This window comes from Monodelphis domestica, chromosome 1 (genome assembly GCF_027887165.1).
Source record: "Monodelphis domestica isolate mMonDom1 chromosome 1, mMonDom1.pri, whole genome shotgun sequence".
Taxonomy (NCBI): domain Eukaryota; kingdom Metazoa; phylum Chordata; class Mammalia; order Didelphimorphia; family Didelphidae; genus Monodelphis; species Monodelphis domestica.
Genome location: NC_077227.1, coordinates 426,787,338 through 426,813,942, shown reverse-complemented (window position 1 = coordinate 426,813,942; position 26,605 = coordinate 426,787,338). Strand labels below are relative to the sequence as shown.

Genomic DNA, 26,605 nt, shown 5'->3' with positions numbered 1-26,605 from the left:
AGAGAGAGAGAGAGAGAGAGAGAGAGAGAGAGAGAAGAAATTAATTATCTTATCAAGGATCACATGAGTCAATGACAGGACTAGAATATGAACCTATCCCAGGCCAGCACTTTGGTCCCTTAACCATGCTGCCCAAGATCACAAACCTAGAACCATTCCTTTTTTTTCCCCGGTAAGTTCAAAGTTTACCAAAATACACTAATTTCTCTTTAGTAACCAGTACATTTAAAGCTGAAAACTTGAGCCTTTGATTTTAAAGGTGAGGAAACTGGAACCCAGAAAGAAGAAATTTCCTCAAGGTTACACAGGTAGGAGGCTACAGATGATATGAACTCAGAACTTCTGATTCCAAATCTATTGATTGACTAAAGTCCTTAAATGCCACAGTACTATATGGCCCTTATGCACTTAAAAAATTGCTTTACCAATGTGGCAAAAAAGGGTTTAAGGGCTACTAAGCATTATGCAATTTTTAGATGATCCACAAGTTTTAACAAAAGCTTCAATATCTATTTCATAGGATTGCTGAAAAGAGCATATGAGATAATGAGTGCAAGCAAATAGCTTTAAAACCTTTAAATAGTTTTAGAAATGTCAACTGCTATTATTCCTATCTTTAAAAATTCACAGAACACTAGAGCTTCTCTTTCCTCTCATTCTTGTCTGTGAAAAGCTCAGTCCACAGCCTTCCATGAGAGTCAGTCATATGCAGAGAATTCAGTGTTCTGATCTATGGACTTATAGACTGAGGGGACTTTAGGGAGCATTTAGTACAATCGACTCGTTTTACAGAGGCAAAAACAGAGACGCAGAGTAGGGAGGTGACTTGCTGAAGTTAATTGCTGAGCTGGACAGAGGGAGTATAATGTTGAAACTGGGAAGGAGCTTGAAGATAATATGGCTCAAACCCATCATTTTAAAGATGAGGACAACTGAGGCCCAGAGAGAGGAAATGACCTGTCTGAGGCCACACAAAGAGCAATCTAGGTCTCATGCCTCCTAGGGTTCTTTCTGTGATACCATTTGTTTCATGCCTCCTAGGGTTCTTTCTGTGATACCATTTGTTTGTTTACCTGCACTGGGATCCCGTTTCTCAAATAGTCATTCTCCTCCAGTATCTAGGACAGTCACCAGTACAGTGCAGTGAGTAAGAACTCAGATCCGCCCGCCTATGAACAGCCCCCAGGCCTATGATTCCGAGAGAATTCACCTCCCCCTCCCCCCAGAAGAGCTTGGAGATCGGTCGGTCAGTCCAGAATCTCCTACGAAGTGCTAGGCACTTGCTAAGCACTGGGGATATAAACAAAAGCAAAAAAAAAAAAGAACCCCTGCTCTCTAGGAGCTCATAGTCTGCGGGGGAGACAACATTGCAAACAATTATATACGAACAGGATAAATTGCATGTAATATCGAAGGGAAGGCACTAACAATAAAGAGGATCGAGAAAGGCTTGTTGCAGAAGATGGAATTTCAGCTGCGACTTGAAGGAAGCCAAGGGAGACCAGGAGGCGGAGACAAGGGAGGGAAAGTATTTCAGACTTGGGGGATCGCTAGTGAAAATATTCGGTATCAGGAGATGGACTATCTTGTGGAGGCAAGTGTAACTGCCTGGTAACTGGATGGTAGAGTACATGGAAGAGAATAAGGCATAGGAAGCCTGGACAGGTACGAAGGGGCTGGGGTATGAAGTAAGCTTTGAGTTGGGGGATGCGGGGATAGGGAGGGGAGGGACAGAATCAAGCAGATCCGAGACGGGCAAGATCGAGGGCTCCGTGGCCTAGATGTCCAAAGAAGGTTCTCCCACGTCACAATTCAGCATCGATCCCTTGCACGGGACAAGGCGGCCTTTGCCGGGTGAATGTAGGTGTATGTGCAGTCTCTCTGTAAGTGCGTTTCTGTGCATAAACTAGAAGTATAAGAAACGCTGCTTGACATGGTTAACTACAAGTCCCAACGAGCTTAGCGGCTCCTGGGGAGGACGGATCCCGGCAAGTTTCAAGAAAGGCAGAGGCCCCTCTCTTCCTCCGACTCCCGCGACTTTCAATCTTGAGCCATCCAGGAGTAGAGCCCATGGGGGCGGACAGAAAGAAAAAACGGAAGGGCGAACTCACGCCCTGACGCAAAGACGCCTGGCGTCCACAGGAAGTGACGTTGTAGAGAGTTCCGGCTTCGGCCTTCTCCGCCGCCGCCGCCACTGCGGGTTGTTATTCCTAAAATGGCGCCCCTGGATTTGGACAAGTATGTGGAGATCGCGCGGCTCTGCAAGTACTTGCCGGAGAACGACCTGAAGGTAAGGGCCGGGCGGTGAGGCTGGGCTGGCGGGGCCGCGGGGCGCTGACTCTGGGGTCCCGCGTCTTCCGGGAGCGGGGCAGCTGAAAGTCCTCCCGCCCTTCTTCCCTCCCTCCCTCCTCTCGGCCCCCGCCCCTGTCAGCTCCGGGAGCCCCGGGAGCGGGGGCGGCAGCGTCTCCCCGCCCCCCGGAGGCATCTCCTCTCTGCTTTTTCCCTTCCCACCCCCGAACCCGCCTTCCGAGATGCATAGAGTAGCGAAGGAAAGTCAGAGCTAGAGGGGATTGGAGACAACATTTTGGTCTAGCTCCCCCCTCACTTTGATAGATGGAGAGATTGAGGTACCGAGAGGGAAGAGGACGCATGGAGTCGGTGGCAGAACTTGGCATGGAGGGGGAGGGGGCAGGAGGGGCATGGACTGTCGCCTGAGGTCCCCTGCGGCCTCCGGAATCGCATCTTCTAGTTTGGCCGCTTGGCAATTTCCAGCTGACCCTAACCTGGGAATGCCCAGAGCTTTTTCTTCCTTGCTAGTCCTCCGTCGGGGCGGGATGCCTGCTTGTCGACTGTATGGCAGAGGAGATGCCTGTTTCAGAAGAGGTTCTGCGGGATGATTCGTAAAGTCCCTTCTAGTTCAGAGATACTTTGATTCTGTCATTTAAGGGAGAAGTTATAGTTCAAGTGTTTGAAGGATTGTCAGGTGTAAGAGCTGTCGGACTTGCTCCCCTTCACCTCCGAGAACAGAATTAGGAATAGTAGATGGAAGTTGTAGCGATTGAGTTTCGATGTAAGGAAAAACTTTGTGCTATATCACAGCTGACCAAAAGTGGAATGGTCTACATCAGACCTCCCTTTTCCAAGAGGTCTTCAGATAGAGACTTGATGGCCCAACTTCTTGGGGAAGCTGTAGAAGGTTCAGCTATATAAATATAGCTGAGGTGTAAGTTCATTCAGATAACTTCGAAGATCTTTCTAGTTTTTAGAAACTAGAGTTTCGACAGCTATTTGTATTGAGGAATTAGAAGACCCTCCCACCCCCAGAATAGGGATTAAGCTTGCTCAATTTGGACCCCAAGGGCGGAATTAGGAAAAAGTGGGTGCAGGTTTTCAGAGTGGCACATTTTTGAAACTTCCTAAAAATTAGGAGAGACATGAGGCATTGTTATCCCCATGGTTAACAAGGGTTAAAGCCAAGAAGTCTTAAGAATCTTTGAAGCTTGCCTGTAGTCTTGGGTAATTTACTTAACCTCTTTAGTGCTTAGGCAGCTGTTTAAGATTATAAATTGCATAGAAGGTGCCAGGTTAAATTGGCAGAGGGAGTTTCTTTATCTGGGTTTTCTGAACACCAAATCAAAGTTTCAGCTCCTGTTTCTTCTTCCCTAAAAAATTGACGGCTTTTATAATAGTGAGCTCCCTGCATGTGAGTTCTCAGGTGTTGGATTTCTTCAAAGTAGACAATTAATAAAATTCACTTATTGGGGAAGATTTAGGGGGAATTTTTAATTCAGTTATTATAGGACTAAATAATTTCTGAGGTCCTTTTTGACCAAGAGTTTTTGTGATTCTACAGGTTTTTTTCCTTCTTAGAGAAGGAAAGGCCTTTTTTGAATTCTAATCTTGAACCTTGGGTATTCAAGAGAGTTCCATTGAAGCCTTTTATCTATCTGTCTCATTCTATCAACCTACCTTGTTTTGATTGAGTTGATGATGGTCTCTTTTCAGACTTCATAGTTGCAGGGAAAGCAAGTTTTCTACTTGTTGTAGAACTTGAGTGTACAGTATTTAGGTTATTTTAAAAATAGTATATAGCAGATAGAGATTGTAATTTAATTCAAGAAGATGAAATAAACCATGTTTTCCTGTTTCCCTCCCATCTCCCAAATTAGAGATGATTAGAAAACATAATAGGACACACTTACTTGATGGTTATATTTGCCTAAAGGTGTGGTAACATTAAGCTCCTTTGTTAAAATGTAAGTTCCTTCACAGTATGGATTGTTTCATTCTTTATATTTGTATCTCCAATGTCTCAGTGCCTGGTACATAAGTAAGTGCTTAATAAATTTTTATCGATTGACTGGTGCCACTTTTAGTTATTCTTAAGTTTAACCCTGGCTTCCGTTCTCCCTAAGTTAGTAATATGAGAATGAAGGAATTTAAATCTCCAGAATATTGCTTTTTTTTTTCCTAAATGGTTTCTATGTTTGTGTAGTGCTTACGTGTTTATGCTTACAAATGAGTACTAGTGCCAAGTATTGCTTTACTCAGTAAACTGTGAGCTGCTATTTGCTAAATGGTTAGCTTGTAGGCAGGTTTTTATTCCTTTTTGAGGTATTAAAGGAATTTGTCAGGATATAATGAATCCTGTTTCTCCAAGAAAGGAATCTTCCTTCTGCTTTGTGAGTCTGCTCAGTTCATGAAATTTACATGCAAGTGTAAAAATTATGTGAGTTCACTATAACTCTTTTTGGGAGAAATTTATGGACAGTTTCTTTTCAAACAAGATATCTAGACTCAAGAAGTCAAGGTAGTTTCAATAATAATAATTGTGCACATTTAAAGGTTGTACTTTGGAATTTGATGAAGCAATTTTCTCATAAGTCTTATGAAGTAGGTTGTACAAATAAACTACTCAGTATGCCCCAAAGAAGTGAAATGACTTGCCTATCTATAGATACACAACTAGTGATAGAAATGTGATTACAACCTTCTCAATTCCATTTCTTGTATTATTCTTTGAAAAATTTGTAATGAGCAATAGATACCATTGTCCACATTTTCCTTCAGAATACAACCTTCCCTCTTAGCTTCAGAGATTTCCACACTTCCCTGGCTAACCTTTCTAACTTTTCTGTCTCTTTATCTCAGTCCCTTAATGTATTCTCCCCATAAGATTCTATCCTTGGATTTCTTCTCTTGGCAATCTCCCTTCTCCAGTTTCAATTATTACCATTATACATCTCACCCAAATCTTTTTCCAGTCCTACTTCTTTTGAGTACTGGGTATATATGACCTTCTGGAAATATCTACCAAGACAAGTTGGCTTGTTGGCATGTCAAACTCATTACACCCCAATTGAATTTTGTATCTTTCCCCCCAAGTCCTATGGAAAAGCATTGATTTACAAGTTAAAGAGGACTTGGATCTGAGCCTAACCTAATTTGACCTTGTTTACACTTTCTAGTCTCTGGGCCTGGAATTTTAAGACTTGAGTATAAATGGGCCTCTGAGATACTTACTATCTGTGTGAACTTGGGAAAATCTCTACCTTTCTCAATTTCCTCACCTGTAAAATGGAAATAATAATAATAGAACCTATCTTACAAAGTTTTTTTAAAATTTGAATTAATTTATTTAGTCAATTTAGAATATTATTCCTTGGTTACAATAATTACATTATTTCCTTCCCTTCCCTCCATCCATCCTTCCCGTAGCCCATGCTCAATTTCATTGGGTATTACTTGTGTCCTTGATCAGAACCTATTTCCATGCTGTTGGTGTTTGCATTAGGATGTTCATTTAGAGTCTACATCCCCAGTCATATCCCCTCAACCCATGTATTCAAGCAGTTGTTTTTCTTCTGTGTTTCTCCTCCCACAGCTTTTCCTCTGAACGTGGATAGTGGCTTTCTCTTAGATTCCTCCAAGTTGTTCAGGATCAATGCATCGCCACTAATGGAGAAGTTCATTACATTCGATTGTACCACACTGTATCAGTCTCTGTATATAATAATCTCCTAGTTCTGCTCCTCTCACTCTCATCAATTCCTGGAGGTTGTTCCAGTTCCGATGGAATTCCTCAACTTTATTATTCCTTTTAGCACAATAGTATTCCATCACCAACATATACCACAATTTGTTTAGCCATTCCTCAATTGAAGGGCATCCCCTCATTTTCCAATTTTTGGCCACCACAAAGAGCAAAGCTATGAATATTCTTGTACAAGTCTTTTTCCTTATTATCTCTTTGGGGTACAAACACAGTAGTGGTATGGCTGGATCAAAGGGCAGACAGTCTTTTAGCACCCTTTGGGCATAGTCCCAAATTGCCCTCCAGAATGGTTGGATCAATTCACAACTCCATCAGCTATGTGTTAATGTTCCCACTTTGCCACATCCCCTCCAGCATTCATTACTTTCCTTTCGTGTCATGTTAGCCAATCTGCTAAGTGTGAGGTGATACCTCAGAGTTGTTTTGATTTGCATCTCCCTGATTATAAGAGATTTAGAACACTTTTTCATGTGCTTATTTATAGTTTTGATTTCTTTAACTGAAAATTACTTATTCATTTCCATTGCCCATTTATCAATTGGAGAGTGGCTTGATTTTTTTGTACAGTTGGTTTAGTTCTTTATAAATTTGAGTAATTAGACCTTTTTCAGAGGTTTTTGTTATAAAGATTGTTTCCCAATTTGTTGCTTCCCTTCTAATTTTGGATGCATTAGTTTTGTTTATATAAAACCTTTTTAATTTGATGTATTACAAGTTTTTTAAAGGATCAAATGTACAGTTGTTTTTAAGCACTTAACTCAGTACCTGGTATATCTATAGAAGCTTAAATAAATGTTCCCTTTCTTTTTTCTCTCTGTTATGCACTTAGGTTAATTATGAACTCAACATAATTGTTTAACCTTTTATCAATGGTGAAATTAATGATAATAACTACTAATGACAATTCATTGCTTCCAGAAAGAAGGTTTCAATTGATTTGCCTTTTGGCTGGACTCACTATCCATTCGATTTCTCAGACCAAAACATCTCCTTACATAGCCACTATATTCTTATATGTAGTGTCTCCTCCATCAGAATGTAGGAAGATTTGGGACTGTTTCTTTTGTATCCATATCTCTAGCATTTAGCCCAGTGTTTGACATAGAATAACTGCTAAATAAATGGCTTTCATTCATTCTTTATCATCTTAAAGTTTGTAGAACATTCTCAGGTTAAGGCTGGGAGGCAGGCAATTTCCATTTTACAGAAGAGGACTTGAAGGCTCAGAGAAGTTAATTGTGTTGCCTACTCAGATAAGTGACTTCAAGAATTAACCTCAGGCTCTTGGATCCTATTTTAGTTCTTTCCTCTCCACTACACTGTTCTATTAAAACTGTAGGGGGCATCTGGGTACCTCAGTGGATTGAGAGCCAGGCCTAGATATGTGTGTGTGTGGTGGGGGTGTGGGGGTGGTCCTAGGTTCAGATCTGGCCTGACACTTCCCAGCTGTGTGACCCTGGGCAAGTCACTTGACCCCCATTACCTAGTCCTTACCACTCTTCTGCCTTGGAGCCAATACACAGTATTGACTCCAAGATGGAAGGTAAGGGTTTAATAAAAAAACTGTAAAATTCTTTACTAAATTTAAGAACCAGCAATGGATGTGGTTTGTTTTTTTTCTTTATTAAATACAAAGCTGTTCTCATAATCGTATTTGCTAGTAATTAACTTTTATTTCTCATATTAAGATTGGGACTTCTTTGAAGCCTAATACCAACTTGAAATTGTGCTTTAAAATATTTTTGGAAATAATCCTTTGCCTTATACTTTAGAAGGTCCTGATGTGCCCAGCTTAGCTTTCTGTCCCACCCCTTCAAACTAGGAAAGTGTAGTTGACATCACATTTCCTTTCCTTTTTGAACTGAATTATTTTCTACCTAGTTTAAACTGTCCTGACTCTTCTGGACCACAGATAAGAAAGTTTTGTGGGTTTGCATAACAAAACAAGTGATTTCCATTCCTGATGGGTTTTATAGGAAGAGTTTTCTGTGATTTCTGATTTTTTGCTTATAGTATCAATCAGTAGTCAAAGAATTCATTGCCTGGTACTCCTTGTTGATGAGCTAGATTGTACTAGGCAGGTTCTTGGAAGGCAGATAAGCCAAATATTGCTGGATTTACACTGGAAGTTTTTCCAGGTTGGTGAGACTTGACAGAGTTTGCACCATACTTATATATAAGCTTTTGGGAATAGAGATTCATGTCTCTACCACAATTGTCCTAGTATGACTTTTGTACATTTTGACAAATACCAGTTTGTTTTAGGTTCATGAAGCTGATGTAGAATTAAGGAGTATAGGTTAAGGAAAAGGTTAGGAGTACTCTGGGCCTTTTTTGTTTTGTCATTTGCATCCCCTTCTCATCTAGTACTGCTACCTAAGGAATTCCCAATTATATATTACTATATTTACAGATAAGGAGAGAGATAGATGATCATTGAGAACATTTAATGATCATAAATGCCATCCCATCTATGAAAACTTCCCTGATAATTGCCATCTTCCTTATTCGCCACTCAGCTAGTTATTTTGCACAGCTCTAATGAATTTACAAAGTAAACATGCAACCACCAAAGCAGTTATAAAAGAATTCATCTTTAATCAGTTGAAAGGAAACACTGCTCTTATGATCTACACTGGGAGTCATACACACAAAACCACCAAGAATGGGAATTTCCTTCATAAGAAAGGAAGGGACTTGAGAAAGAAAGCCCAAGGCTGAGTGCCTGGGAGCAGCCTATAAAGAGAAATTAAGATAAAAAGGATACTTAAGACTTGACTACATCGACCACTCCTATTTCGAGGTGCTGGATGAGTGCTTGATAACCTTTGTTTATTTGAGACTAGGGTTAGTCTGGGGGTTTCTTGAAATCAGGTTTCTGTGGGATATGGGTAAATTTGGGGTTTCATAAAATAAGGTTGTCATTAGTCTCATCCTTGCTGGTCCATTCTGTGTGATCAGAGTTCAGAAGTCTTTCAATAGTACTTTATGTTGTTGTGGCCATTCTGTTCACTTGACCTCTTCAGATTTAGTTATTTTTTCTTTTAAATGAGATTGTTGAATGAAATTATCTTTTTAGGTCTTTTCCAGATCTTAAATCCTATAATTTTTTTTTGAGGGGGATACATGTGCGTCAGCTACATAGTCTATCCAGGCTAGTGTTCTCTATGTTAGAGGCACTAAATAATGCTTTGTCTCCTGCCCCTTTTCAGCCCCCCCTCCCCCATGTTGTATTAGAGTCTCTCAAAAGAAGCATTCAACTGCAGGCAAGATGTTTCCAGTTTCTGACCATAATGGCCTCTATCCTCTTCACCATAATTGCTTCTTGATTTCTGCCTTAACCTTATCTTTGTTTACATTTAGGAATGAGGCTATTATTAACATTGCCCCTTCCTTGCTGTATTTATTCATTCTTCTTGCACTTCTGCTTGGTTTGAAGTAAAATAATCTCTTCAGTTCTGGTTTTCTTCCTAAAAATATTTCAAACTTTTCATTATTGAATATCCATCCATTGCCCTGAATGGTTAAGGTTAGATTTGCAGGCAGGTGGTTAACCTGGGACTGCATCCTGAGATTCCATTCCTCTTTGGAACATATTCCATTTCCTCAACTTTTTTGTAGTTGGTGAAGAATAGTCTTGAATTGTTTGAATGCCCTTTCTTTTGTATTTTAAGGTCTTTCTCCTGATGGCTACATAACTATTTTTCTGAACGGAGTTATTACATTTAATCACTGTATCTTGAAGTTTGGAGCCTTTGGTTTTTTACTGGAGATGATCTCTGAATTCTTTCTTTTCTCCTTTTTATTTTGAAACCCTTACATTCTGTCTTAGAATCAACACGAAGTATCGGTTCCAAGTCAGAAGAGTGGTAAGGGCTAGGCAGTTTGGGGATAAGTGACTTGCTTAGGGTCACACAGATCTACTTTTCAATTTGGTTGGACTTAATATATTAATTTGATGGTTTATTTTACAATAGAGGGAAGATATTAAGGAAGAGAGAAAAGGAAGGAGAGAGAGAGAGAACACGAGAAAACTCTGGCTACCTCAGAGCCAGGTAGAAATTCTAAGCCCCAGCCAGGGGAAAGGAGTCTCAAGAAGATAGGCCTTTCTTGGAGGTTCACATCTCCAAAAAGGCAAGGAAACTAAGTCAGCCTTATGGTGACTGTCTAAAAGGAAAGCAGTCTGAGGTCTCCTGCATGAGCTCCTCCAGAGGTCCAGTTCCACAGCCTTCACTCCAAGTTTGAATTTTTCTTCCAGTCTCTCCTCTGAGTGACTCTTCTTCACTCCAAGCCCAAGTCACTGATCTCCAGTCCAGCTCCAAGTGACTTATCCTTTGTTCTGTAACCTTGTGTGCCTCTGTTTCCTCTATTTTAAAGATCTTTTTCTCTTGTGTCACCTCCTCTAAATTTTTACATCTACCAATCATAGCAGACACTCCTCTCCAGGACTGCTCACTCTTTCACATGTGGGTCACAGAACTCCCACTCAGTGCATGAAATGGGTGTTCACACCTTTTTGTATTTAGCTCACACCTTCTTGTAGTTAAAATGGATAGATCTACTTTAAATATGAGTTAACACTTTTGGGGATTAAAATCTAAAAATAGATAGGGGATTACAATTTTATCTTCACTATCAAGAAAGAGCTAAGTACCTTCATTGTTACAATAAGGAGATAGCCAAATCCAACCTTCACACTATGAAGTGTCTAAATCTAGATTTGAATCTAAGACCTCCTATCTCCAGGCTTAACTATCCACTAAGCCGTCTAGCTGACCTAGTGAATTCTTTTAATTGGAATTTCATTTTCTATGTTCAGAAGTTTTGGGCAATTCTTATCTATGATTTCCTTCCATATGGTGTTAGGATATTCATACTTCTATGGATCACTGATGTTATCTTTCTTCATGTGGTAAGTCGGAAACTGCATGCATTATTCCAGGTGTGGACAACACATTACATTCATATGGCATTTTCTTGATTATATTTTTGGACCCAGTAGCACACTGAGACAGTGATCTTTAAAAAAATTATTTAGAATTTTTTCCCATGGTTACCTGATTCATGTTCCTCTTCTCTTCCCTCCCCGCTCCTGGAGCTGATAAGCAATACCCCTGGGTTTTATATATATCATTGTTCAAAACCTATTTCCATATTACTAATATTTGTAATAGGGTGATCATTTAAAGCCAAAATCCTCAATCATACGCCCATTGAACCATGTGATCAATCATGTGTTTTCAGAGACAGTGATTTCTGAATATAAACTAATTAAAACACAATAATGGGGGAGGGAGGCAGCATGGTGGTTCAGTGAATTGAGAGCCAGGACCAGAGGTGTCCTGGGTTCCAATTTGGCCTCAGATATTTCCTAGGCATGTGACCTTGGGTAAGTCTCTTAACTGCCATTGCCTAGCCCTCTGTTCTTTTGCCTTGATATCTATACACAATATTGATTCCAAGACAGAAGGTAAGGGTTTGAAAAACAAACAAACCCCCACATTATTAGTTGACAGTTTTATGGGGAGAGTTTTTAGGAACAGTGTTAAAACTGTAAGAGTAAGTTTTGATTATAATGTATTAATGACAGTTGCCATTATGGCAGTCTTTTTATCTTGGTTGGAGTAATATGCCCAATGTGCCTGTACCTAGAAAAGACCTCAGGTCTTTAAAAAAAAAAAACTGAGGCCTAGAGAGTGAGGACCCATCCTAAGCTAAAGGGCAGTTAAGGGGCAGAGGTGGTTTCTGAATATAATGGAAAGGTTTTGAATTTGGAGCCATGGGACCTGTGATTTGCCATCTTTGGGTCTTTGGGCAAGTGACTTACCCATTCTGGATCTTACTCTGTAACTATAAGATGTAAGTTAACTAGATGATGATGATAATAATAATATAACTGACATTTATATTGTACTTTAAAATGCTTTCAATAGTTTTCTTATTTTTCCCTTCCAGGTTTAAATTATGATTTCTAATCCAACTCTTTCCTGCTATGTATAGCACTATTCACATGTGTATGTCTAGCTCTCCTAGTTTGTAGGCTCTTTATGAATGTGTCTTTCATATCTTTTTATCTTTAACAATACTTTGTATACCGTTGTTGCTCCTTAAATATTTGTTGAATAGAGAGGTTTATATTTTTGATAAATGACATAATCTTATGAATTTCATATACTTTAAGGTATACAGTAGGTAGTTAACTTTAAAATGTACTGTATAATTGATAATCTGTTACCCTAAAAAAGAACTACATTTCCCGGGAGCCCACTGACTTCCTGTCATTATGTACTTCCTGTAGACAGGGAATTAATATTCAGTGGGCAGTCCTGCTTACCTCTTTGGCATGTAGCCAGTATGGTGAAGGTGGTGAGTGGGGATTTTGAAAATGATTAATCAGCCATGGGCATGTGATCTTTATTTTGTATTCTCTCTATTCCTTTACTTCTAATAATTAATAAACCTCCTAAAATATAAAATTTTTACTATTTGAAATTTTAACTTTTTCAGTACTACCAAAAAAAGTGGTAGATAATGGCAATGAAAATCGAGGTGGAGTCATTACTAATAGATAATGTTTGGGAGTAAATCTTTAACCTCTTAAGAAAAAGCACAACTATTACTTCCTCCCATTGCAGCCCTCACCTCCAGATTACTAACTCAGACAGTGGGTTGGGTGTCCAGTATGGCAACTCTTAAGTTATAGTATTATAATATATTTCCTTAGAATATAAGCTCCTTGGAGCAGAGATTTTGTCTTAATTGTCTTTATGTCTCTAGCATTTTCTTAACCTGCAGAAGATGCTAAATAAATACTTATAGAACTGGATATTGGATTTTAGTATGTTTATTGCACTTAGATTCAGGATGAAAGAAATATGGACCATCTTTTGAAATCCTTCCATCCCATTAACATTGAGCTCAAATACTACCATTCCCATGAAGTCATTTTTGACTATTCAGCAAACATTTATTAAGTTTCTGCTATACATATGGCACTATATTGGTTTCTTTAAAAAAAAAAATCTTTCCCTTCTCTCTCAGAATCAATTATTTGTATTGATTCCAAGGCAAAAGAATGAGATAAGGGTCAGGGTCACATAACTAGAACATTTCTGAGGTCAGATTTGAACCCAGGACCTGGGTTCTCTGGCCTTGACTTTCAATCCAAATTGGAACAGAACCTGTATTCAATAAACTTAATATTCCTTCAGAATATGTATACACACATAAACATAAAATAATTTGAGGAGGGAGAGAGTCATGAATACAAAAATTCTGGGACAGAGATGAGGAGGAAAATGTGTCCCAGGCATAGGGGATGGCTATGCAAAGGCATGAAATGGAAGATGGAATGTCAGGTTTAGGGAATTTGGTTAAGACAGTGTGATGAGAAGTAATGTGAATAAGCTTAGAAAGTTGTTTTGGAATCAAATTGCAGAAGGTTTTAAACATATTCATTGGTATTAAAAAACTACTGATGATTTTTGAATAGAGGTTTGCATGGCACATTTTTGCCTTAAATTTTTTTACAGTTGTGCAGCTGACAAAAGACTAATTAGGAGGCTATCACATTAGTTCAGGTAAGAGTGATGAGTTTTTTTTTTTCCAAACCCTCACCTTCCATCTTAGAATCAATACTGCATATTGGTTCGAAGGCAGAAGAGCAGTAATGGCATGAGAGTCTTAAGAAGCATAATGTGATTGTAGAGAAAGAGAGAGACTGGAGGGAGAATTGACAGTTTGGTAAATGATTGCATAATTAGGGAGAGGGAAGAGCTAATTTTAATAGTCTCAGGATCTTTGATGGTGGGTTCCTTATGCTGGGTCTTGAAGCAATCCTGCAAGTTCCCATTTCTTTTCACCAGGATAATTACCAATATGATTTAGTAGGTAGGTGTTTGTTATCAAACAGACACTTTATTTATTTTTATTTTTTAGAGCCCTTACCTTTGGTCTTGGAATTAATATTGGATATTGGTTCCAAGGCAGAAGAGTGGTAAGGGCTAGGCAGTGGGGTTAAGTGACTTCTCTAGGGTCACGTGCTCCCTGGGGAGTATCTGAGCTCGAATTTGAACCCAGGACCTCCCATCTCTGGGGCCTAGCTCTCAATCCACCGAACCACCTAACTGCTCCTATTTACAACACTTTAAAGAATGCAAAGTGCCTTTTTCAAAGCAATTTTGAAACAGGTAATGTAGGTAAATTCAGCCAGATGGTTCAGTACTGGAGTACTAAGTAGATCTGAGTTCCATTGCTTCCATTAATAGTTACTGTGTGACTTTGGACAAGATAACCTCCCTCAGTTTCACTTTGCTCATCTGTAAAATGGAAAAAATAGTGTTTAGTTCTTAGTGCTTAGTTCATATGTAAAATGGAAAAAATAGTTCACAATGTTGTTGCAAAGATCAAATGAGAAAATAGTTGTGAAGTGCTTTTTAAGATTTAATCACTATAAAGATTTACCATTATTAGGTTATTATCATCTTTATTTTATTGTGAAGAAACAAACTCTTAGAAATTGTGACTTGTTAGGTCCACATACATAAAACCTTCATAAGGTAGTGGAACCTAGGCTTCCTGATTCTAGTTTTAGGCTCTTGTTTATTTTCATCCATCTTTGAGATTTTGAAGAATTCTAATATGAAAGGGGGAGAATTATTAGTTCTGCTTGGTCCCAGAGTACATAATTAGAAACAACAGATAAAAATTGCAATGATAGGATTTATCATTGATATGAAGAAAAATTTCCTAACAGTGAGAGCTGTACAAACATCAAAGGAGCTTCTCTGGGTAAGGATGGGTGGCCACTTGTTTGGGATCTTTAGAGAAGATTGAGATTGCTTCTAGGGTTTCTTCCCATTCTGAGATTTTTAGGTTCTCTAACTCCATGATTAAGAACTTGGGTGACTTGTGAAGTTTACAGAATCTTCCAGTGACTGAGGAAGCAGATACTGTGTTTTAGTTAAATTTTTGATCTCCTCCAATGCCTAGCAGTGCATAAGACTTTGCACACAGTGCTGCCTTAATAAATATTTGTTGAGTGAAATAATCTTGTCTTGATTTGTTGCCTGACTCTCATATTATTTAAATTTTCCTGGATTATTGTCAGTTTAGCAATTCAAGCAAAACATTTGCCAAGCATCATCAATTTAGATAAGCTATAGGTTAGGACATGCCTCTTCCTAGCTAGATTTTAAATGCAGTGTTCTTGCACTTTATAAATATGAATCATCATTTAATGGAAAAAACATTGAACTGGGAATTGACATTCTAGTTGTCTTCCTAGTTCTTTTACTTAATTTTGTTGGCTGAGTAGCCTGAGTTAGAGGAATTCTCAAGTTCCAAATTTTGTAATTCTTTGTGTTGATTTGACTTAAATGAGTGAAATGAATTATATGACCCAACTGGCTTGTATCCTACCATGAAGGAATTTGATGAAGAATTTGGAGGGACGTGAAAGAAGATGGGGGTTAGCCAACTGTTTATTTAAGATCAGAAGGAAGAAAAGTGAAATTTAGGCTTCCCTTTCTTGACCCCTACTTGGGCTTGTATTTTGTTCCAGATATGGAAATAAGTGATTTTATGAATTCATTTTTTGCTTTTATTTCCTGTTTTCTGAGGAATTGAGCTGCTTAATTCAACAATGTTCCCTCACCTTCCAGGTTCGTAGTTTGATTTAACAGGTACTTAATGCATTCTTTATGAATTGGATCTTCTGCAAGGGGATTGTACCTGAAAGTGAAGTGTTTAGTTTTCACAAATTTATTTTTATATCATATGGAAATTGAATGTAGATATAACAAAAGATGAACAACTTAAGTCTTTCAGTTAGCATTGGGCAGACAGCATAGCATAGTGCGTACAGTTCTGGAGTTGACTGAACTCACATGGGGATGCAAATTTTACCCAAAATATTTAGGAAGGGGTGACTATGGGTGAAGTCACATAGCTTCTTTGAATAGCAACTTTTAAACTGCAACATTTTTTTTGTTCTTTAAATTTTTTTTAATTAAAAAAAGTTCATTTTAATAGCAAATTTCCACTGAAGTTTTCCAAAATTATATGATACATATTGTCTCCCTCCCTTCTTCCCTCTTCCCTCTCCCTTCTCCCCTCTCCCCTTTCGGAGCTGACAAGCAATTCAATCTGGGTTATACATGTATTATCACGCAAAACATTTCTATATTCATTTTTGTAAGAAAATAATCTTATAAAACCAAACCTCCCAAACCTACACTTAAATAAACAAATGATAGATCATGTTTTCATCTTAAACTTCAGCATCTTTGCAACATCTCTTAAATACAACCCCTTCTCTCTTCTGACACTTGTCACCACCCTGGTATGGGCCTTTGGCATTTCCTGCTTCCACTGTTAAAATAGCTTTTTGGTTATTAGTCTCCTTCAAGTCCCTTCTCTAGTTTACTTCATCCATTCCATCCTCTGCTCCCCTGTTAAACTGATTTGTCTATGAATCTCAGATCTGACCATGTCATCTTCCCCTCACCTCCAATTTAAACCCCCTGTTTCACTTTTAAAAGCCCTTTATAACCTGACACCTTTTTGGTCTTTTTATTCCTTCCCTTCCCTCCATACTCTGTGATACAGTGATATAATCAGTTTGCATAATTTCCACTATGTGCCAGCTACTGTGCTAAGTGAGTGTATGGATTTTCAAGGAGGACCTGGTGCACCTCTATCACCCTTGATGTTCACCTGTCACACAACTCTCATCTGTGGCTCCAAGAAACTGTAGCATGTGCAATGACCACACCCTAGTAAACCATTCTGCAGATGGGCCAAACCATTTTGAGGCTAGCCAATGGGCCATGGATGTGTTGGCTAGTTAGGAGGTGTCTACCCGAAACATGGGAAGACTTTTCCATGTGGAATGAGAACAATTTGTTCCAGTGACTATGAAAGTGACTGAAGCACTGTGGAGTACCTAGAAGTTGGTCAGACATTGAAAAAGCTGAGGCCATTTCCAATCATCTTGACTTTTTTTTCTCACCATGGACTTTGATGGCTCTGGAAGATATAGTGAGGCTGATGACTGTAATTTAAATCCACTCCCTCTTCATTTAGATCTGATTGATGCACAAGTCACAACATCATCCTCTTGTTGTCATTGGTTCTCTTAGAAAATGAAGGACAAACAACAACAATGCCAAGTGCTGTGGCTATAAAGGAAAGCATATGGGTGCACCTGAGTGCTGAAACACACACACACACACACACACACACACCTCCTGCCACCCCCCCCCCCCAAACCAAGACAAAACCCAACAAACCTATAACAATCAGTCCCTGCTCTCAAGGAGCAGTCACAATATGAGAGAGAAAACATGCAAACAAATATGCACAAACAAGATATATGTAGGATATTTCAGGATACTTTTGACTACATGTGCTTTCATCCTCCCTCCCCTTCCCCACCCTTCCTCCCCTTCTGTCTCAGAATCAATACTGTATATCGGTTCCAGGGCAAAAGAGTCATAAGGGCTAGGCAGTAGTAGCTAAATGACTTGCTCAGGATCACATAGCTGGGAATGCTTTGGGTCCGTGATGGGGAACCCATCACCCGTGTGTCAGCACTGACACACGTAGCCATTTTTGATAATACGCAGCCGCATACAGAGAAGGATGTTTCATCCTTGGGTCCTGCACGGCCAGGTACAGTAGCTGAGAAAAATTGCTATTTGCTGTAGTGTATTGTTGACACTCTGTGCCAAACGTCTGTAGGCCAAAACAACAGAACTCCGGCACAAAGCATCTAGTTCTGGGACTTCTGGTTAGGCTGTTAGGGGATCTTTTACCTTTCTTCTGGTCGGTGGATCAGGGAGTAGTGGAATGCCGGGGGGGATGCATCTCTGGGGGCCCTGTGATCGCCATTAACAGCAATCACATAACCACAGCAACTATCATCCAGTCCAATGTTCTGGGGTGTCGTGGATTTCTAATTGACCATCATTACTGAGATAAGTGAGGAGGAGGCTGGGAGAGGCAAGGGCCTGTGCTATGGGTGCCGTTTCCCGCCATTAGAAATAGCAGCAGCCCTCTTTTACATAAGGAACGCTATCTTGCAGCATAGTGTAGACTCCATTTCACCACTATTAGTATTGTGCATCTTTATTAACCCCTCTTTTCTGCTTATTAATCCTGCCCTTTCCTAAAAGATAGTTAACATGTACCATCTTGTGGTCAGTTAGGCTAGTTAACCCCTAATTGCCTGCAGGGCTAATAAGCTATATCTATGAATCTATCTTCTGTCACTGCCCCCCTGATGGAGAACCCAAAAAATAAAAAACCAAGGTTATTAAAGGAAGTGGTAGTTGAAGTAGCCAACCCTTTCAAGAGACATGGACCGAGATGTATGGCATTATAGAAAAAAATGGCAGATCATTTTGCATTCTATGTACTGAAATGGTAGTAAGCAGAATGTGGAATATAGACATTTAAAAACTCTTCATTCCCAGCTCTTGGAAAAAAAAGTGAAGATGAAAGCAAGGAATACATTTCCAGGCAGCTGTACCTTTATAAGAACCAATCTAATTCCATCCTTACATTTGTAAAAGACTCTACAAATTTAACATCTGCAAATTTGAGCATTGCTCACTCCATAGCTCAGCATAGAAAAGCACTCAGTGAGGGAGAATTTATTAAAGAAACTCTCCTAAGATATTCACTAGTTCTATTTCACAATATGCAGAATAAAGATGCAATTATTAAGAGAGAATATCTGAGTTACAACTTAGTAGAAATATCATAAAAAGACTGAACAATGAGACTGAACACAAACATACATCAATTAGAGACATAAGTAATTGTAAATATTTTTTTATCTCTCTTTATGAAACTACTGATGTCACATCACATGCTCAGTTGGCCTTTATTGGTTGATATTCTGATGGTCTCAGAATGAGAGAAGAGTTGATAAAGTTTTAGTATCAGTGCCAACAAGTACATCAGGAAGCAAAATATATAAGGTTGTTATACAAACATTCTGTAACCCAAACATCGATATCTTTAAAGTTGTGTCAGTGAGGACGGATGGGGCACCAGATATGGTGGGGGGAAGGGGGGAGTCGGATTTTTCAAATTGTTTATGGAAGCTATTGGACATCCAATTTTGCCTTTTCATTGTATTATCTATCAGAAGGCTTTATGTGCCAAGGCAGGATTCACTGACTTAAACGACAATATCAGTTGTTACAAAAATAGTTTATTTAATAGCTGCTTGCCCCCTTCACAAGTGAGAATTTTCTGCACTTTTACTGGAGGTTGATTCCACCTACAGTGGAGTGTTGATATACAGTAATGTAAGATGGCTGAGCTGAGGCAAAGTTCTTGAGCACTTTGTGGAGTGCTTTGAAGAAATTAAGGTATTTCTTGAGGATAAGGATCTGGGAAACTTTCCTCGGCTCAGTGATGATAAGTGGGTCAATACCCTGATGTTTTTTACAGATCTCTCTGTTCATATTAATGAACTGAACTTAAAGTTACATGGTTTTGGCAAAAGTATTGACGTTATGTTCGGATACTTAAAAGCTTTTGAAAGTAAATTTGAAATTTTCAAGTAAGATGTAGAAACTAAAACTTATAAGTATTTTCCTAGAGTAACAAAGTATTTTGAGAAGGCCAGTGCAGCTATACAAAATGAAATGGAACCCTTGCATAATTAAGTACCGGCATGTTTTAGAATTGTTACTTGACCAGTTCAGTGATAGATTTAATCAATATAGAAACTTAGAACAGACCATGAAAATAATTAAGTATCCTGATGTAATAGTCTACAGTAGTTTGGAATTAAATGGTTTCCAATGGATGCAAATTGATAATTTGGAGATACAACTTGCCGAATTTCAAGACTGCATCTGGGCTCAGGGGATTGTCGTCTTGAGATCAAAGCTTGAGAATCTGGAAAGGTGTCGCTTGGAGAATCAAGAGGAGTGCCACTATGAACAGGAAATTTGGAGTGCCTGGAACCAATTACCAGACACTTTTAGCACCCTGAAAAATATAGTAATGGCTTTACTCACAATTTTTCCCTCTACGTACTTTTGTGAGACCTTATTCTCAGTGTTAATCAAAACCAACAGAAGAAATAGATTGACAGATGAAGTTAGTAGCGCTTACTTGGGCTTGAAGTGTACAAAATACCAATCTTCAATTGAAGATTTAGCCAATGAAATTCAGCAACAAAAAGGTCACTAATAGGCAGATTAGTTAAAGAATTCCCCCTCGCACTCACTTATCTTAGTTCATGGTACCCCACACAAGTTAAATCATATCAAGACCAACAAAAGAAATCGACTGACAGATGAACAAAGAAGTCACTAAGCAGGTAAGTTAAATAATTAGTTTTTGGTTTATTAAATACAGTTATATATTACAATTATACATTTTTGTTATTTCCGTATTATTGATAATTGCACCAGGGTGATCTTTTAGAGTCTACATCCCCAATCATATCCCCATTGACCTATGTGATCAAGCAGTTGTTTTTCTTGTGTTTCTACTCTCACAGTTTTTCCTCTGAATGTGGATAGTGTTCTATCTCATAAGACTCTCAGGATTTTCCTGGATCATTACATTGCTGCTAGCAGAGAAATCCATTACATTTGATTGTGCCACAGTGTATCCGTCTCTGTGTTAATGTTCTCTTGGTTTTTGCACCCTTCACTCTGCATCAATTCCTGGAGTTCACATGGAATTCACATGGAAATTCCTCCAGTTCATTATTCCTTTCAGCACAATAGTATTTCATCACCAACAGATACCACAGTTTGTTAGCCATTCCCCAATTGTAGGGCATCCCCTCATTTTCCAATTTTTTGCCACCACAAAGCGTGCAGCTATAAATATTTTTGTATAAGTCTTTTTCCTCATGATCTCTTTGGCATATAAACCCAGAAGTGGTATGGCTGGATCAAAGGGCAGACAGTCTTTTTAAAGCTCTTTGGGCATAGTTCCAAATTGCCATATAGAAAGGTTGGATCAGTTCACAACTCCACCAGCAATACATTAATGTCCCAATTTTACCACATCCCCTCCAACATTTTTTACTTTCCTTTGCTGTCATGTTAGCTAGTCTGCTAGGCGTGAGGTGGTAAGTTTGGATTTCTCATTTTGAGAAATGTTGTTTCTTCCCTTAGACCATTAAAAGAAAATTATTTTTATAATCATTGTTTCTGTGTCTGTATAACTGAATATAAGATTTATCAGTGATATTTGATATGAAGATCCCCCTCATAGCTTTCCTTCTTATCCTAGTTATGTTAATTTTATTCTTGCAAAAGTTTTCCAACTTTATGTAGTGGAAATGATCTATTTTCTCTTTTGTAATTGCCTCAATTCCTTGGTTAAGAAATCACCCTCTAGAATAGAAACACAGAAGAAAAACAACTGCTTGATCACATGGGTTGATGGGGATATGATTGGGGATGTAGACTCTAAATGATCACCCTAGTGCAATTAATTATCAATAATATGGAAATAGGTCTTGATCAATGACACATGTAAAACCCAGTGGAATTGCATGTCAGCAAGGTGGGGGGGGAGGATGGGAGGGAAAGAACATGAATCATATAACCATGGCAAAGTATTCTAAATTAGTTAAATAAAAATATTCAGTTTAAAAAAATAAATCACCCTCTACCCATATCTGTGAAAGGTATGATCAGTTTCTCTTCTAATTTTTTTTAAACTTAATATAAACTCCCAATATTCAGTTCATTTATATTTTGAATTATGGTCTGTGGCCTAAGAATTAAAAAAAAAATAGAATTTCTGCCAGACTAGTTGGCAGTTTTCCCCAGTGGTCTATAGGGATTTTTTTTCCCTAGGTAATTTATATTTTTGGTTTTATAAAATACTGGGTAATTGAATTAAATTATATTTGATATCTAGATCTTTTCTTCCTGCAATTATTTTGTCTAGCTCTGTAAAATGTCCCTTTGGTAGTTTGATTGGTCTGGCACGAAATCTGTGAATTGTTGGGTAATATTATCATTTTATTATATTGGCAGGGCCTTGCCATTGGAACATGGAGTGTTCCTCCAGCACTGAAAATGCCTTAAGGTGTACTTTATTTCTTTAAGAAGCATTTTTTGTAGGGGGAAGATGGGTAGCTCAGTGGATTGAGAGCTAGGCCTAGAGATGGGAGGTCCTAGGTTAAAATATGGCCTCCGACACTTCCCAGCTGTGTGACCCTGGGCAAGTCACTTGACCCCTATTGCCCAGCCCTTACCACTCTTCTGCCTTGGAGCCAATACATGGTATTGAGTCCAAGACAGAAGGAACATTTTTGTACTTGTGTTAACTAGGATGAGATGTCACCCTAGGACCTTATGTATTTTGTGGTTATTTTGAGTGGGACTTCCTTTTTCTTTTATTGCCCATGGATTTTTTTTTATAGAAATGTTGATTTTTATGACTTTATTTTGTGACCATTACCAGGTTTACTGTAAACTTTGCATCTTTACTGAATGCCTTGTTTGAAGAGAGGTTAGTTATTCTTAATTCTTGAAGGCTTTGTCAATGAAGTATAAGTTCTGACAGATCCTATAAAAGTGAAAAGGCTTTCATTATAGGTCTTTCTCTTTAGCACTAGCCCAAAGATTAGAGAAGCTTATAACCAAGTCTCAATGACTAGGTGGTGAATTTTTTATTCCCTAACAATTCATGACAACTGCATGGTGAAAAGGAAGGTAGGGAGAAAGCAATTATACTGATGAAATTAGAATCCTTTATGTAAGATCAGGGAGAGGTAAAAAATATAAATAATAAATGAACATATCAAAACTCAGTACCAACTTGGCCAATATTAGCACTAGACCCTGATATATTTTCATATTTATGTTTTCCTTTAAAAAAAGTTTTTTTTAAAACCTTGCCTTCTGACCTAGTATCAACTCTTAAGATAGAAGAGCAGCAAGGATTCGACAATCAGGGTTAATTGACTTGCCTAGTGTAACATAGTAAGGAAATGTCTGAAGCTAGATTTGAACCTAGGTCCTCCTGACTCCAGGCCTAGCATTCTGTCTACTGTGTCTTTTCCTCTTTAACCACTAAGTTCATTGTACCTCATTCTCCTTTCAAAGGATTAGCTCTTATTAAGAGCTTTTTGGTATTTAGATAACACAACAGACTTTATGGTCTTTCTGTATCTGGATATGTATATGGAAATCATTTACCACCCATTTCAGAGGCAGAGAACTAGATTGTAGTCTTATAGGTTTCACCAAAATTAATTTACTTTTAGTCCTATTGTCCTTTAGAATCTCATCTGTACTTTTATACTCCGTTTATATCATTCAGGGTTCAGCCCAGGTGTTGCTTCTTTACTGTAGCTTTTGTTTCTTCGAACTTTCTGTTGTTAGTGGCCCCTCTCCTTGCATTTTCCTAGTTTGTCTCATTTCTTCTTTGATCTCTTTACTTTTTATATATATTATATATTTAACTGTGTATATGGGAGGTAGCATACTTAAGGGTAGTGGTTCCCATTTGCTGGTTCAGGAATTCTCATGATAATCCAAAGGGTTTACACTAAAAAAATTTTAATGGTGCCTTAAGCAGTGAATAATTGCCCAGTTATGTTATAAATATATTTTTCTTCTCTGACATCAAATATGTGCATGTTTGAAGCATTATAGATTTGTTTTTGCAGGGATTTGAAACTGCCATGATTGTGCAAAAAAGGATTTTAGTGTTTGTTCATTGATTACCTCAAACTAAAGTTGGAGTTCAATGTATTTTTCCAGTTTCTCAATCTGTCACCTAAATTGTTTTCAGTATTCCAGCTCAGACCAATTCTCAGCTGATTGTCAGATATATATATATACACACACGACAGATAAATTGGTGTTCCATACATTTCCCTAGAGTAGTTCCCTCATTGCCCTGTGCTTTTAGAGGGTAGTAGATTCAGTTCATTGTCGGTCCTGGACCAGAGTCTCAGCAGCTTCTCATAGGGAACTGTTATAGAGGGAATTCAAGTTAGGATCGGACTACATAACCTTTAGAGTTCCTTTCAGGGCTACGATTTTTTTAATTTTAGTTTACCATATCTTTCTGAACTGTTCTCTCATTTAAGAACAAGAAAGAAAAGCTATTGAATAACGTGTGGGGTTTTTGTTTTTTAAATAATTGCCCTTAATATTTTTGGAGAGCCCAGATTTCAAGTAAAAACAGTCTGACCAGCATAAATCTGATAGATTAATCCATAACAATTACTAGTTAATTTCATTTATGTCAAAAAATGTAATTAGTGATGCCTATTCATTTTGGTAACATTGTACTAATATTTTTAAGCTTTCTTCTTTCTCCTAGCGATTATGTGACTACGTTTGTGACCTCCTGTTGGAAGAGTCAAATGTTCAGCCCGTATCTACACCAGTCACAGTTTGTGGAGACATACACGGACAGGTAAAAATCCCATGAGCAGATGTCTAGTTTTTGTACTGTCCGTGTGTGTTTCTACTTGTGCTACAAATTATGACAGATTTCAGCTTCTAGTTGTCTAGATTGCCTTGATTACTGTGATTTCCTGAGTTATGGTGAGTAAATGTGTAATGGGAGGATGATCCTTTGGGGATAATTGAAATTTAGAATTTGAAAATGCCTAGAAAGAAAAATCACTCAGTGCCCCTGAAGAAGAAATCATAGGCTTCAGAGGTATATTGGACTTTAAATATTTACTAGTTTAACCTCTTCATTTTGTAGTTGAGAAAACAAGTGCATTGACTCATCCAGAAGTAGTGATTATCAAAAAAATTCAGTTATATAGTGTGTTAATATTCACAAACCTCTTCCTTCACATCAACCCTGTGAGATACTACCATTATGTTTTACAGATGAGATACGTAAGACTCAGAACTAGCAAGAGAAAATGATTGAAACCTAGGTCTTCTGAATCCAAGTCTTAATACTCTTCCCACTATATCACATCTTAAAAAGAACTATACCATGAAGTCAACTTAATTGCCATTTATTAACTTGAGATTTGGTTTTAAGTACTTCTTTTTTTAATTGGTTACTGAAAGCTTTGAAAATCTTATAGTTTTGTTAAGTGAGAATAAATGGAGAATAATTGAAACAAAAGGTTTTGGCTTTCAGGGCCCATCTAGAGGGTTAGACTTAGAAATCTTTAGTCTCTTCATATATATACTGAACTAGAATAATAGAATATTCTAGGTGGAACAGACCATTGAGATTATCTGTATAAGTATTAGAGTTCTGAACTGGGATTTAGGAAGCTTGTTTTGGAATTTCAGCTTTGGTATTAACTTTTGGGGTTGGTTTATGTCTCTTTGGACAGGCTGGTGACACCTCCTTCCTCTTTTCAGTGGCACACCATATTGGTGCTTATAGTATGTACACCTGATTGACTTTATTTTATTATTCTCATTTTTTGAGGCAAATGGGGTTAAATGACTTGCCCAGGATCACATAGCTAGTTAAGTGGATTAGGCTGAATTTAAACTCGGATTTTCTTGACTCCAAGTCCCTTACTATCCACTGTGCTACCTAGCTGACCCCATACCTGATTGACTTTAGTTCTGAACTCAAGTGATCCACTACCCTCTTCTCTGGTAGCAGGGATTACAGGCATGCACCCACCTGACTGTCATTAATTGACAATTTGTTTAAAACTGTTTCCTTCTGTTTTAGAATTGATACTAAGTATCAGTTTCAAGGCAGAAGACTGAGTGGTGAGGGCCAGGCAATTGAGGTTGAGTGATTTGTCCAGGGTTATACAACTAGTGAGTGTCCATGGTCAGATTTTAATCCAGGACCTCTTTTTTCCAGGTCTGGCTCTCTATCCACTGAGCCACCTAGTCATTAGCTTATAATGTGACCTTGGACATACTACTTTTCCTAATTTTCTCATCTGTCAAATGCAAAGATTGGTTTAAATGATCTTGAAGATCTCCAGCCCTAACATTATATGATTCTGTGATCTATTTTTAACTCCAAAGATGTGGCCTATTTAGGTATAGTGATTTGTCAAAGGCCACAGAGTTAGTAAATAAATGACAGAGATGGAATTTGACTAATCATCTGATTTATATTTGAATATTTGGGGAATTTAATTGCCGACTTGTAAGCAGTTATTTGGAAAATAAAATTTTGAGAACTGAAAGGATTTTTTTGATTTTTGAAACAATGCATTTGAAAGCAGACTCACTAGTCAGTCTGCCAGTAGTTGTTTATTAAATGCATGCCACCTGTATGTGTCAGGCCATGTAAGGATAACAAAACAGTATATGATATAGCCTACTTCTTATTTGGCCAGGATTTTGAGAGTAAAGTGTTAGAATTTGACCTGAGTTGATATAGTAACATGTTGAAGATTGGGTTTCTTGAATAAATCCTTGAGATGATTTTATTTGAATGGCTTTTAATAAGTTTTAATGAATGATTGAGTTTGACTCATACAAGTTTTTAACATGAGCCCTGATCCTGCTTTCTGTGTCACCAACTTCCTGTTGAACCTTTTGAATCTTATGTTCCTTTAATATCTTAAATTCAGCATTTCTAAAACAGAAT

The 26,605-nt window shown here is 38.1% G+C and overlaps 1 protein-coding gene across 1 annotated transcript in view; it reads left to right on the top strand.

Moving 5' to 3' along the window:
• The first annotated feature begins 1,723 nt into the window (after nt 1–1,723).
• Nucleotides 1,724–26,605, top strand: part of PPP6C (protein phosphatase 6 catalytic subunit) — a 40,021-nt gene continuing 15,139 nt past the window's right edge. Inside the window, exons 1-2 of the mRNA XM_001365549.5 lie at nt 1,724–2,290; nt 24,386–24,481. Of these exons, the coding sequence (XP_001365586.1) occupies nt 2,216–2,290; nt 24,386–24,481 (171 nt within the window). The 5' untranslated portion in view covers nt 1,724–2,215. The remainder of the gene's footprint in view (nt 2,291–24,385; nt 24,482–26,605) is intronic.